The 13,571-nt window shown below is 53.4% G+C and overlaps 1 protein-coding gene across 1 annotated transcript in view; it reads left to right on the top strand.

The window, feature by feature from the left end:
* Window positions 1–6,513: 6,513 nt before the first annotated feature.
* The window catches only part of ABCC12 (ATP binding cassette subfamily C member 12), a 55,450-nt gene continuing 48,392 nt past the window's right edge, over window positions 6,514–13,571 (top strand). Inside the window, 10 exon segments of the mRNA XM_015586890.1 lie at window positions 6,514–6,530; window positions 7,461–7,598; window positions 9,206–9,237; window positions 9,240–9,365; window positions 10,321–10,460; window positions 10,740–10,964; window positions 12,393–12,420; window positions 12,423–12,544; window positions 13,008–13,061; window positions 13,063–13,156. Of these exon segments, the coding sequence (XP_015442376.1) occupies window positions 6,514–6,530; window positions 7,461–7,598; window positions 9,206–9,237; window positions 9,240–9,365; window positions 10,321–10,460; window positions 10,740–10,964; window positions 12,393–12,420; window positions 12,423–12,544; window positions 13,008–13,061; window positions 13,063–13,156 (976 nt within the window).

The raw sequence follows: 13,571 nt of genomic DNA, 5'->3' as shown, positions 1-13,571 counted from the left end.
ACCGTGGAGAAAAGCTGCTCATCCTTTTCCTTTCATAAACTTGACAGCATTCGCATATGTCTGGGAATGTGGAAGCAAGCCCGCGCTGTGTTTCTGAGACCTCGGGGGTTGTTGCGAAGGTCAAGGGATAACGGATGAAGGCCTCTGTGACACACAAAGGACTCTCCAAATGTCAATAGCAGTGACTGGCCTCTATGGAGGACAGAACGGAGGCAGATAAAATGGGACGCCACAGACGTATCTGAAGGCAGCCTCTGCCAAGGTCCTGAACAGACACTTCTCCAAAGAGGACACACAGGTGGCCAACAGACACATGAAAAGATGCTTGATGTCACCAGTCATCAGAGAAATGCAAATTAAAACCACAGTGAGGTGTCGCCTCACACCTGCCAGAATGGCCGTCATCAGTCGACAAACAACAAGTGCTGGCCAGGACCTGGAGAAAAGGACACTCGTGCCCCGAGGGCGGGAACATCGTTGGCTCAGCCACTACGAAAACCAGTCTGGAGGGTCTTCAAGACAATGAAAAATGGAACTACCATATGACCCGGCAACTCTACTTCTGGGTATTTATCCAAAGAAATCCAAAACACTAATTTGAAAAGATATACGCCCTCCCCTGCTCACCGCAGCGCTATTCACAAGTGCCAAGATATGGAAGTAACTAAGCATCTATCAACGGACGATTGGATAAAAAAGAGGCGGTACATATATACAGCGGAATATTACTCAGCCATAAAAAAGAATGAAATCTCACCGTTTGCGACAACAGGGATTGGCCTGGGAGGTATTAGGTCAGACAGAGAAACACAAATACCAAATGGTTTCACTTATATGTGGAATCTAAAGAATGAAATAAATGAACAAACAAAACAGAAACAGACTCATAGATACAGAGAACAAACTGGTGGTTGCCAGATGGGGGCAGGGTGGGGGGTCAGGGTGAAAAAGTGAAGGGATTAAGAAATACAAAGTGGTAGTTACAAAATAGCCACGGGGATGCGAAGTACAGCACGGGGAATACAATCCATATATTGCAATTATATAGTGGGACTAGACTAATTATATAAATGTCTAACCACTATGCTCTACACCTGAAACTAACATAAAGCAATATCGAATGTCAACTGTAATTGAAAATAAAAAATAAAGAATTAAAAATACATAAAAATGTTACACCAAAAAAAAACAAAATAAAAGACGACCTCTTCCAGCCCCCTCACTCCTGAGGCCCAGTGACCCCCTCACGGCGCCTCCTCCCCGCCACCGCCCTCTGGGGCAGGAAGAGAGGTACCCTCTCGGGTGAGGTCAGCTCCTCTGGGAATGACATCCTAGAAACAGCCAGCAGAGGGAGAAACTGACCAGGCTGAGAGTGGAACAGGCCTTGGGTGGGCTTAAAGTTCCCCAGCAAAATGAGTCGTAAAACCCAGGTGAGTCAGGTGGAAAATGCCTTCCAAGGGGTCTAAATAATTCTTAAAAATGAATTAAGATTTGTTACGTCTGAATTTAGAGTTTTCGCTCCTTTCCAACCATTCGCTGGCCCCTGTGGCTCCTGCAGCCATCTCTGAGCTGGGACATGTGTTCTGAGCAAGGTACCATGGCCAGGCACCTTTTTAAAGGGACAGGAGAAATTGGAAAAGACCCGGACTCCAGAGTTTGCAAAGCTCGAAACGAGATAAACAGGACACTTTTATATGCAAGAGACAGCTGTAAGTCTCCGACTTACCTTTCATTTAATTCTTCAAAATTGAGTTCGAACTGCCTCTTATTTGTGGTCCTAAGAATGGGGGACGAACGAGGGCCGGATTCCCCGCCCATCGCTGACCTGAGGCTGCCTCGCCTTTGCGAGAACACAGAGCGGGGCGCGTGTCTTGTGGGAGGCAGGTCCCTGGCGGCAGTCAGGGCGCGGCTCTGGTCTCGGCCTCGCCCCAAGCCCGTCATGGAAGGCCTCTGTCCTCGTTGTCACCCGTCCCGTGGTGTGACAGGCCGGGGACGGGTGACTGTGCAAGCACGCTGCGTGAGCTCTCACTGTCACTGGAGTGGCCGGGCTGTGCCATGGGCCTTTCACGTGGGGCAGTTGCAGGGAGGCCCAGGTGGCTGGGACAAGGCACGTGGAAGCTGAGGTCCGGGGACAGAGCGAGGCCCAGGCGGCAGGACGGCAGGCAGCGCCCTCCCTGAGCGCCGAGGCGTCTGACGGTTCTTCTCTCCCTCGTCCTCGGGGCGCTGGCGTTTCCGGCCCGGCGGGAGCTCCTCTTGGCAGCAGTCGGCCCCGCTTCGCCTGGGGGGCCCTGGTCTCCCGTTCCCAGGACAGGCTGTCGTGAGTGACGCCCCTGGACTGGCTGCCCACGGGGGAAAGCAGGGACCTGGAGCCCCCCGGGATCGCAGAAGGAAAAGAGGCACCGCCACAACAGCTCTTCCAGCTCTGCGGCAGACGGAAGCCCTCGCTGAATACAGGAAGTTTGTTAAGATGCGCACGCACGCGCACGCACGGGCACGCACGCACGTATATACGCACGCGCATGCACGCGCACGCGCACAGTCCTGTTCACAGTTTAATCATAGGATTTATTCGAAAAGTGCTTGAATTCGTGCTACGCTACTGTGAGGTGCACACAGGTCTAAAATGAAAGTTCCCGTCTTTCTTCGGGCTTGTCAGAATGTCTCCGTCACTGAGCGAGTGTCCTCGTTCGAAGATGCCATCCCGGGTCACCGTTTGGGGCCTCTGGGGATGACCGGACTTGACCAGAAGCCCCCACACCGCCTTCTACACACCAGGCTGTGCATTCTCCCCCCGCCCTCCCCACACTCCCTGACCCCAGCTCCACCTCATAGCTCATGGGCCCTTCTCCTGGGTCTGGCCGCCCACGGGGGTGCTGGGGACAGCAGGAGTGGCAGGGCAGGGGAGGTGGGGGCCGGGCGCTGAGGAGAGCTGCCCCCAGCTTCTCCTCTAGGCAGGAGGCTGGTGAGGGCCTGGGGGGAGGGGCCGTGAGCGTCGGGGGGAGGGCATGAGACGATATCGGTAGTTTTGGTGGCTTTAAATTAAGGATGGATTTGTTAAGAAAGGAACAGGGGCCATCATCTCTTACCTGGGAAGGATTTTATGATTAAAAGTGTCCCTGCATTTGGGTGACGCAGGGGAGTCCTAAGGAAGCACTTCCATTATGGGCACCCCAAAAAAAAAAAAAACCCTGAAAACCCAAGTCTCAACAAGATACTGTTCATTGTTCATTTTCTGGGTTAGAGAGGCAGAAATAGAACATAATTGAGCAAAGTGGAAGACGTTGCTTCTTGAAATGCCCTCCAGCTCTCTTTCGCTTCCCTCTTTGGAGAGAAACAAGGATAGAGGAAAATGAGTTTAAGGAAAACAGCGGTGCAAATGTGACGATGGATGCTAGGTCACCCCAAGCCCGGGGTCGGGGGACAGTCAGGGTGGTGGGGACCGCAGCAATCCAAAGCGTCTATGCAGAGATTTGCCGCTGCGCAGCATGAGTTGCCTGTAGCCACCCGAGCACACGCAGCTCCTGAGTGCTGGACACAAGCCACAGGTCTTTTTTCTTTTAATGAGATATCTCCTAAGTCAAATCCCCAAAATTTAAAAACCGTGTGGGCCAAAGGCAATGGACCCGCAAGGCGTACATCCTCCGCTCTATACACAGAGATCTTCCTGCTCCGACCTTGTCCTGTCTATTGAGGTCAGGTGAGGACACCCCGCTAGCAAGCAGAAGGACGCACCGGGGACCTATGTCCATCGCCTGCCAGCCCTCAGATGCTCTGCGTGGGCGAAGCAAGGCCAGGAACAGAGTCGTGATGGCTGCAAGGGCCCCGGCCAGGTCTTTCCAGCTCGCAGCTCCCTCAGCAGCCCCCGACCCCGAACCCATCACAGCCAGCGAGCAGATTTATCACTCCAGGCGGCTCCTCACTCCTGGCAAAGGATGGCATGACAGACGGGGATAGAGTCGTTAGCCAAAACAGCCTTCCTGATTTAAAAAATCTCATTTCCCCCTGGGGCTGCCAAATTTAGCAAAGCACCATTCCAGCTGCAGCGCCTCCAAGCCATCCTAGGTGATCATCAATCAGTCTGCCTCCCAAGGAGCGCTCCCAAAAATCGCCTCCAAGCACCCACTTCCCAAGCGCCCTGATTACCCGAACAAGGCCCAGGAGGCCTGGGGGGCACCTTGGGTCCGACCCTCAAGGCAGCTTACTCTTTGCCATTAGAAGAGCGAGGAAAAGGTGGCAGGCTCTAGTGGTCGGGAACCTCATGCTCTCGGGGAAGAACCGAGGGGCCTGGGGACATTCAGCCGGACAAGAGACGAGTTGCAGACAGGTCACTGGGGATGAGCGGAGGGACATGAATTGCCTTCAGACACCCCAGGGCACATAGAGAGGGCGTAGCTGTCCTCTGCCTGGCACCTGCCTGCAGAGCGACTGCGGGAAAATCACGTTTAGCTCCACGGGAGGAAAATGATTCATCCCCTTTAGGGCTATGTCTTTAAAAAATGGTTTAACTTTTGATTTTAAAAGGATTTCAAATTTACAGAAAAGTAACGAGAATAACGCTAAGAAACTCTCAGTATCCCGTACTCCGATTAGCAAACTAACATTTTGCCACATTTGCTTTAACACCCTTTCTCTGCGCATGATTATTATTTTTCTGACACGTCTTGCTCCTTTATCTCTAAATGTATGCCCTTCCCAAGAATCAAGATGTTCCCTTACAGAACGATAATTATCAAAATTGTTATCAAATTGTACAATTATCGAAATCAGGAAATCTGACTTTGCTATGATACTGTTATCTAATCTATAGACCCATAGTCGAATTTCTCCAGCTGTCTTAATAACATCCTTCGTTTTCTGCCCTGGTCCAGGACCCGGTGCAGGATGGCGTCTCAGCCGTCCGGTCTCTCTTTAGTTGCCTTGAATCTGGACTGTCCCCTCATTTTCCTTTGCCTTTCATGATACATTTTCAAAGTGGTTTTGAACGTTCCTTTGGGTTTGTCTGATGTGTCCTCATGACCAGATTCAGGCCGCCCATTATTCGCAGAAATCCTGCGTGAGGGCCATCTCGGAAAGAAGTGACTGGGGTTGCTGGAGCTCGTCACCCCCCGGTCTGGTCGGCCAGGAGGGAATTCTCCCTTCGGACGCTGAGTTTGCCGCATCCAGCGTCTTCCTGGGTTCTGTTCACGCTGGGACTCAGCGATTCTCTCCCCACGAGGTGACTTCCGTCGGGTTTCGGAACGGCCAGTCAGCTCGTCCTTCATCTGCTTCTCTGCTTTCCTGCCCCGGCTTTGCTGAGACTCGCCTTCTGGGTAGATTTCAGGGCCCTGCCGCGGCTCAGCCGTTCACATCCCGTGTTGTCCTCTGGCAGTGACAGGGAGGACGGGGAGCTCGGGAGAAAGGCCGCGTGCAAGGCTCGCCTGGCTGGCCTTCCCTCCGCCTGCCCCTCTGTGCAGGGCTGGATTGCATTTACTTAGGGAGCCAAGGACCCCCCCGCAGGGCAAGGCCACTTTCTTTACTTTTCTCTGTCTGGCTCCGCCCGCAGCCGCTGGCAGCCCTCCACCGTCTTCCTACAGCAAGTGCAGAAAAGCCAGGGGCACGGGACTCAGGGAGGACGAAGCTGTGAAGGGCGTTCGGGAAAACTAACGCATGCGAGTCTTGCGGGAGAGGCCCTGCTGGGTAGGGTTGTGATTCTGGTACTGCCAGAGCGGTATTTCTTTTTTTCATCTGTTATTTTCAATCTTTTTGTGTCTTTGTATTTAAAACGCATCTCTCGTAGGCAGCATGTCACCGGGTCTTGCTTGTACAGCCCATCTGACAATCTCTGGTTTTTAATTGAAGCGTTTTCTTCATTTGTATTTAATGTAATTATTGATAATGGTTGCATTTAAATCTATCGTCTTGCTATCTGTTTTCTACTTATGTCTTCCGATTTTATTCTTCCGTTGCTTCTTCCCTACCTTTTTCGAGTTAATGTATTATTTAGTGCTCCATTTTATTTCCTTGATTGACTTCTTAGCCTCAACTCTATATTTTTAGTGTTTTTTTTTTTTCTAGAGCTAACACTATGCTGTCGTTTATATTGTCATGAATGTTATATTTTCATGAATAATCCTGCGCTTATTTCTCCTTTCTGGGGAGAGGAGTCGTGTCTCATCGTCGTTCATTCATTCATTCATTCATTCAACAAATTAGTATTAAACATCTATGAAGCAGCATCTCCGTCTAGGTATTGAAAGTACCGCTGTGAACAAGACAGTTCTGAAGCCCACAGTCCTCTGGGGGAAATAGGTAAGCAAGAAGAAAAGCTTGCCCAGAGGCAGGACGTCTGGATTGAGCCTTGAACGCTGAGCAGGGATCGGGGAAGTGAGGGGACGGATGTCAGGCTGCTCGGGTTGTGGTCAGGGAGCGCAGAGAGCCAGGGGCGGGAGTGACCGACGGTTATTCCGGGAGCAGGAAGGCATCGGCACGGTGGGCGGTGCGGTGCGCGGTGGTGCGGATGGAGGGTGTGGTGCGATGCGGACAACGGGCAGGTGGGTGGGACGAGTGGGGAGTTCCTGTCTGGAGCGTCTAATCTCCTCGCTGAATTAGGAGCCGAGGGCTGGGCCTGTGCTGCTCATGTAATTCATATCCACTAACTTAATGGCGAGGACATTTGGAACAGAATCGCTGCCTATAAAACGTGCCCCTCCCCCACCAGTTTTCACTTGGGGAGATTTGCTTTTTCTGGAGCGAAGACATTTTGATGCTCAAGTTCTATTGCAAGAAAGAATAAATTACTGTGTAGCAGCGCTGCTTGTAACATAATATGAACAAGGGGTTTTGCAGGGATATTGGGCACGTCGGTCTCCCTGCATCTAGGCCGCTCAGATGAGAGGGTGCCACTGCAAAAGGTGTCCTCTCCACTCGGGCTGCGAGTTTTCCTAGGGGACAGTGGTCCCAGCAGCGGGGGGATTGTGCCCAGATGTGCCTGGTCCAGGGAATGCTGACAGTCTCTGACCCTTGAATATAGGGACAGGGGATGTGGATGCACAGGCTCCGGGCATCTGAGAGAACTAGGAAGGGTATATGTGTGTGTGTATGTGTGCACATGTGACAAACTTCTCTCTGGGTCACACTAAAACAGCAAACCTGCCACCCTGGGGCTCTTTTGCCAGGCTGGGAGTCACACTGGTCATGGGCCGGCACCCAACGGAAAGTCCATAATAGGGTTTCTGCACCCAGTCAACTCAGAGTGGGGCAAAAGGGGAACCGAACGCCCTTGCTGACGAGGAAGCTTCAGCATGGAGTTGAGGGACGTGGTGGGACTTCTGGCCACATCCCCCATGAATGCAGATGCTAAGTGGTGAAGCCAGGTCTGAGGGGCTGGAGCGAGGGAGCCGGCCACGTGGAATAAAGGGGGCCCGATCCCATCGCAGAGCTCCCCATCTCTCAGTGAACCTTCCTCTGTCTCTCTGCTGCAGAGTGAAAGTGTCCCTAGGCCAAGAGCCCAGGGCTCCAGACTGCCATCAGCATCTGGACCGGCGAGGCCACCAGAGATGCTTCACAGAGAGATAGGACCCCAGCCTGAAAACCATGACCCCTGTGAGACCCTACGCAAGGCGAGCCAGAAGGAGGATTGGTGGGAAGGCCAGCCCATCAGGACCGTGGGTACTGTCTCTGCTTCCCATGCTGCTCTATATGCCTTTTGTCCTTTCTTCTTTCCATCCATCCACCCATCCAACATCCATCATCCATCCACCCATCAATCATCTATCCATCTTCCATCCACCCATCCAACATCCATCCATCATCCATCCATCCATCCATTCATCCATCTGTCTGCCTACTCACCCACTTATCTATCCATGCACCCACCCACCCATCCATCCACCCACCCATCCATCTACCCATCCAACATCCATCCATCATCCATCCATCTACACATCCATCCATCATCCATCCACACACCCATCCACCTACCCATCCATCCATCCATTCATCCATCCGTCTGCCTACTCACCCACTTATCTCTCTCCCCCCGCCCTCCCCAATTGGGCAATCCAACATCCATCCATCTATCCACCCATCCAACATCCATCCATCATCCATCCATCTACACATCCATCCATCATCCATCCACACACCCATCCACCTACCCATCCATCGATCCATCCATTCATCCGTCTGCCTACTCACCCACTTATCTATCCATCCACACACCCACCCATCCACCCACCCACCTACCATCCATCCATCATCCATCCACACACCCATCTACCTACCCATCCATCCATCCATCCATCCATTCATCCATCTGTCTGCCTACTTACCCACTTATCTATCCATCCACCCACCTACCCATTTACCCACCCATCCATCCATCCACCCACCCACCCATCTACCCATCCAATATCCATCCATCTATCCACCCATCCAACATCCATCCATCATCCATCCATCTACACATCCATCCATCATCCATCCACACACCCATCTACCTACCCATCCATCCATCCATCCATCCATCCATCCATTCATCCATCTGTCCAGCTACTCACCCACTTATCTATCTACCCACCTACCCATTTACCCACCCATCCATCCATCCACCCACCCATCCATCTATCCATCCATCCATCCATCCATCCATCCATCCATCCATCCATCCATCCACCCACCCATTATTCATTGATCGACCACTCACTTCTTAATCCCTCCCATCTTTTGGTGAGAGACCATAGCTAATGTTTAAGGAGATATGCCGCAGCCCCTGTTAAATGAGGTGTTGGCACCACACAGACACAATAGATCCCCATAACTTAAAAAGCACAGATACTAGTAACACTCAGTAAAACAATTAGGAAGTGATGAGTTTTGAGTACTTATTGCCTTTGTCTTGAATATAATTTATGTAAATTTATGTAATTTAATTTTTAATATTGCCTATGTTTAACAACTGACATGCAGAATTCCTCAAAATTTAACAACCAGCTCTCACAAACTACATGAACTGGTTACATGAACTGGTCCCACCACACTGCCACTCAGGGGGCTGGCAGGAGCAGGTCACAGGCTCTGCGCGTGGTTGCAGTTGTCACTGTGGTTAAGAACTCGAGCTGGGGAATGGGTGCAGTGACCCCACACGTCTCAGCTGTCTGAGGCTGGCACGCGACCCCCTGGAGCTGGGGACTGACTGCGGTGACCCCACACGTCTCAGCTGTCTGAGGCTGGCACCCGACCCCCTGGACGACGCGAGGCTGCTTTCGCCACATTTTCCTGGCTCGCACCCATGATGGTTAGAGGCTATCAGCACACGCTGACTGTGGACACGCTGCCCCCACTGTCACCTTATGACTCGTCCAGCTCCAATGCCAAAAGGTACCAGGATTCGCTTGGGTCACCTCGAGAGATGGGCCGAGATTAGGCAGGGGCCTGTGAGCCGGTTTCCTGGGAGGGGAAGTTGACACCCATGGGCCCCGGTGACCCTTCTCAGCGGCTGCTCTCTGAGGCGGGGCTGGGCTGACTGGACTCAGTGGTCCACTCTCCGGAGGGGTGAGGACTGGGGAGGGCAGGTGGGGAGAGAGGACTACTTAGGGGCTACGGCCCGAGGCGCAGGACCATCCAGCCCGGACGTCGCTGGCTTGTAGGCGCTCTCTGCCAGGACCACGGTGGCTGGAATTCCACTTTGCTCTGTGCTGACCGGACCCCGCCTGGGCTGGCATCGTGTTTTGTTTCCTCGAGTTCTTTTAGATACGTAGTGTGATCTTGTCACATCGATATAAAAACCTTCAATGGCTTCCCGTGCATTGGGAATGAAATCTAAGCCCCTTTCCATGAGCTGGGGCCCTGCCCTGCCTCCCAATGTCAAGGCAGCCCTCCCCCTTCACTCACCTCCCTCCCTCCCCCTTCACTCACCTCCCTCCCTCCCGCTTCACTCACCTCCCTCCCTCCCCCTTCACTCACCTCCCTCCTATCCCACTGGCCTTTCAAACCTTTGAAATGGACAAGGTCCTTCCTGCCCTGGAGATTTTTCTTGACTCCTCCGTTGCCTCTGTGTTGGACGGGAACTGGTCTTGTGTCAGCGACGGGCAGTGGGGGCAGGAAATGAAAGCCTGGGAAGTGCCCGAACGCCAGATCCCAGCCGAGCTCGTGTTCAGGCTTCGCCTCCCGCCCCTCCCACCTCCCACCTCCCACGCAGAGTCACCGCTGCTCGTCTGGACACCACCGCCAGGGGCGAGTCGTAGGAAGCTCCCTCGCAAGGTTTGCCATTGGAGTGGCTTCAAGCAGCAAGTGGGAATGTGGACCCTGGTTTTCGACCTCTTCCTCCTGCACAGGTTTAAATCCTTTGAGACGAAGAGGTAGAGAGGGCGGGGCCCGAGAAAGCCTCTCTGGGCCGAGCCGTCTGGAAAGTCCAGAGCACCCGTGTTCTGATGGACGTCGTGGCCAACATCCTGTGCATCGTCATGGCAGCTATAGGGCCGGTGAGTGGGGCCCCCCTTCTGCCTCGTCTCCCAGGCCCCCAGACTGACAGAGAATGCCATTCGTTACTTCCTCTACGAGCTGGTGGGTTTAACACGTTGTCATTATCTCCGAGCTCCTCGGGGGCGAATTTTCATAAAGCTAATCCTTGCCAAGCACAGCAGCCGCCACCGAAATTAATTAAAAAGTTCACCTCGTAAAGTCAGCTCGTGACTGCATCCGAGGCCCCCTACCCCAACCTCAGCCCCGAGGGGTCCTCTCCCCTCCCCACCGCGTTACAGACGGTTCTCACTCACCAAATCCTCCAGTGCCTCCAGGAGTGTCTGGGTTGGCATGGCCTGCGCGTAGCCCTGTTTGCCACTGTCCTCTTTACCAAAGTCCTCTTTCGGGCCCTCGCCTGGGCCATTAACTACCGTACGGCAATCCGGTTGAACGTGGCCGCCTCCACTCTGGTTTTCCAAAACCTGCTGTCCTTCAAGATGCTGACACACATCTCAGTTGGCGAGGTAAGCCGGGCCAGAAGGAGTTTAATTTAGAAAACCGAATCCCGAGCCTTCCGAATATGTGTGAAGTGTGCTTCCTGGGTGGAGCAGCTGCCTCTCTGCTGTTTGCCGATGTCCTGCCATGACGTCCCGTGTCCCTGCTAAGCGAGGTGGCGGAGACTCGAACGCTGGAGGATTCAGAGCCAGGGTGGGGGGCAGGGCTCCCTCCACGCTGGAGAATTTGGAAAGTCTTCGCCGTTCCCGTAAGGCCTGGGGCGACCGCGTCCCGTCCCTTTGGGTGACAGTGGGGACATGGAGGCAGGATGGGGCACCATATCTGACTGAGCATGCTGATTGTGTAGCGTTTGGGGTGCCAACGTCACAAAAAGATGATGCCTGCTGGACTTCAGAATCGACATTTTCTCAAGCCCTTAGTCCTTAAGATGAAACCCTCACCATTTATACAGGAAAATGTCCCCAGTCAGGGGAACCCCTTGGGTGACAGTGGGGACATGGAGGCAGGATGGGGCACCATATCTGACTGAGCATGCTGATTGTGTAGCGTTTGGGGTGCCAACGTCACAAAAAGATGATGCCTGCTGGACTTCAGAATCGACATTTTCTCAAGCCCTTAGTCCTTAAGATGAAACCCTCACCATTTATACAGGAAAATGTCCCCAGTCAGGGGCCCCCCAGGTGGTGGTGTCAGTTAAAAAAAAAAAAAAAAGACTCACTTCTTTCCTACAGTTTCTCCTTCAGTGTGTGCAAAGCATCCTGTATCAGTTCTGGTCAGATTCGAGCGCGTATACCAGCAACCCCTACATAGCGATGGATTGAACAAAGAGGTCAGTCCAGGGCCAGTGTGGGGACTTCCGGATCCTCCTGTCTTTCTCCATCACCGTCCTGGCACGTGTCACCTATAACGGGTCCCACCATGTTTCAGGCAGCTGGCCGGGGCAGGAAGCAGAGGAGAACCCCAGGGGTACGTCCTCTCAGCCGAGTTGGCTCCCTTTGGGTCCGGCATCCCCGGAGTCCCTTCTGACACTGCGGCTTGGGTCTCATTGCCCTTGAAGCGGCCACGCCTCTTCCATGAAGGAGGCTGGGGAACGCAGTCTATTAGCCGAGCACCTGGCTGCCCTGAACAAGGCGGAGCCGTGGTATTTGGGAAGGGCAGACAGGCACAGGTGGGCAGCCAGCGTCTCCCCGGCACGCTCCTGGGCGGTACCGTACCTCTCTACGTCTTTCTCCATTCGGATTCTCAGTCCTAAAAGGCGGACCTCTTCAAAGTCAGACCAGAATGAGACCCACAAGACCCATCGCGTTGGTCCCCTTCCGCTGGAAGGCGGCTTTTCCCTTCTACCCTCAGATTCCCCCAGCCGTCGGGAAAGCCTTCAGCTGAGAAAATGTTTGGGTGAGCCTCCCCGAGCCTGAACCCCTGCGCTTTGCTTCCAGGTGCTCCATATACTATCGAACGATAGCTACTCCTGTTCGCGGCCGCCTTGTTTTGCCCCTTACCAGCCACCATCCCTGCCCTAATGGCTGTTTGCGCAGCGCACGCCTTTCTCATCGGCACCTCTGTGCGCGTCATATCCAGCCCCATCCAGGTTGTGGCGGGTCTAGGCGAGTGTTGTCGCTCGTGCCTGTGTGTCTCACCGAGTTATAACAAAGGCTGCATTTCCGGGGCTCGGACCTGGAGCCCGTGCCCCCACTTCGCGCCCACAGAGGTGCTTTTTTTCCTTGGCACAGTGTAGTTTTTTAAAAACTTGCACTTGAATGCTCTGGGGGAGGGAGGGTGTGCTTCTCCAGTTTATCAAAAGTCCCCCCACCACACACACACAACACTCCTTTTGCATCCTGGTGATGCATGAGTTTGTATCACCTGCCCATTCCCTGGCGACGTCCCCCAGCCCACGCCAGCTGCCATGACTCAAGGTTAGGACTTAGCCAGGAAGCTCAGGCTAACTGCCCTTAGGACCCTTCCTGGCACTTACGGGCCAGTCCCTGGGTGGTTAGGCCGACTGCAGCTCAGCAGTTCTCCCTGACCACGTGTTCATACCTAGATTTCAGATGTTTATGGCTAAACTCAATTCAGCCTTCCGAAGATCAGCAATTTTGGCGATGAGACAAGCGGATTCAGACAATGAATGAGTTCGTGACCTGCATCAAGCTGATTCAAATGTACGCCTGGGAGAAGTCTTTAACCAACACCATCCGAGGTAGGACGAGCAGCAACTTAAGGAACCAGCCTCGGAATGTGCTCTTCTGAGGGTTCTTGGGCAGGCGTTTTAGAAGAGGTTGGGGGGGCTCTGAGTTGCTCTGCAGGCTTTCCCCAGGATTACAGAGAGTTTACAGTAGAACCAGGCATCTGTTCTGGTGAATCCAAGGGCTCGACAGGTGAGCGCCATGTGGTTTGGCCTTGACTGGGACATACGGATGCTGGTGCTGACCAGTTACCTCTTACAAAAATAATACACTAAAGCATTGCGAGCGGAAAAAAGCCGCCTCATGATAGCTCCTTGACTTAGAGGCTGTCTACACGTGCACATGCACACGTACACGCACACGCACACGCACATGCACACACACACATAAATCCCCTCCTTGCCTGCAGCAGCCCCATCATCATTGGAT

Source organism: Pteropus alecto, unplaced genomic scaffold, assembly GCF_000325575.1.
Source record: "Pteropus alecto unplaced genomic scaffold, ASM32557v1 scaffold123, whole genome shotgun sequence".
NCBI classification, from domain to species: domain Eukaryota; kingdom Metazoa; phylum Chordata; class Mammalia; order Chiroptera; family Pteropodidae; genus Pteropus; species Pteropus alecto.
Note: the sequence above shows the minus strand (reverse complement) of the source record. Positions and strands in the feature narration are given on the sequence as shown.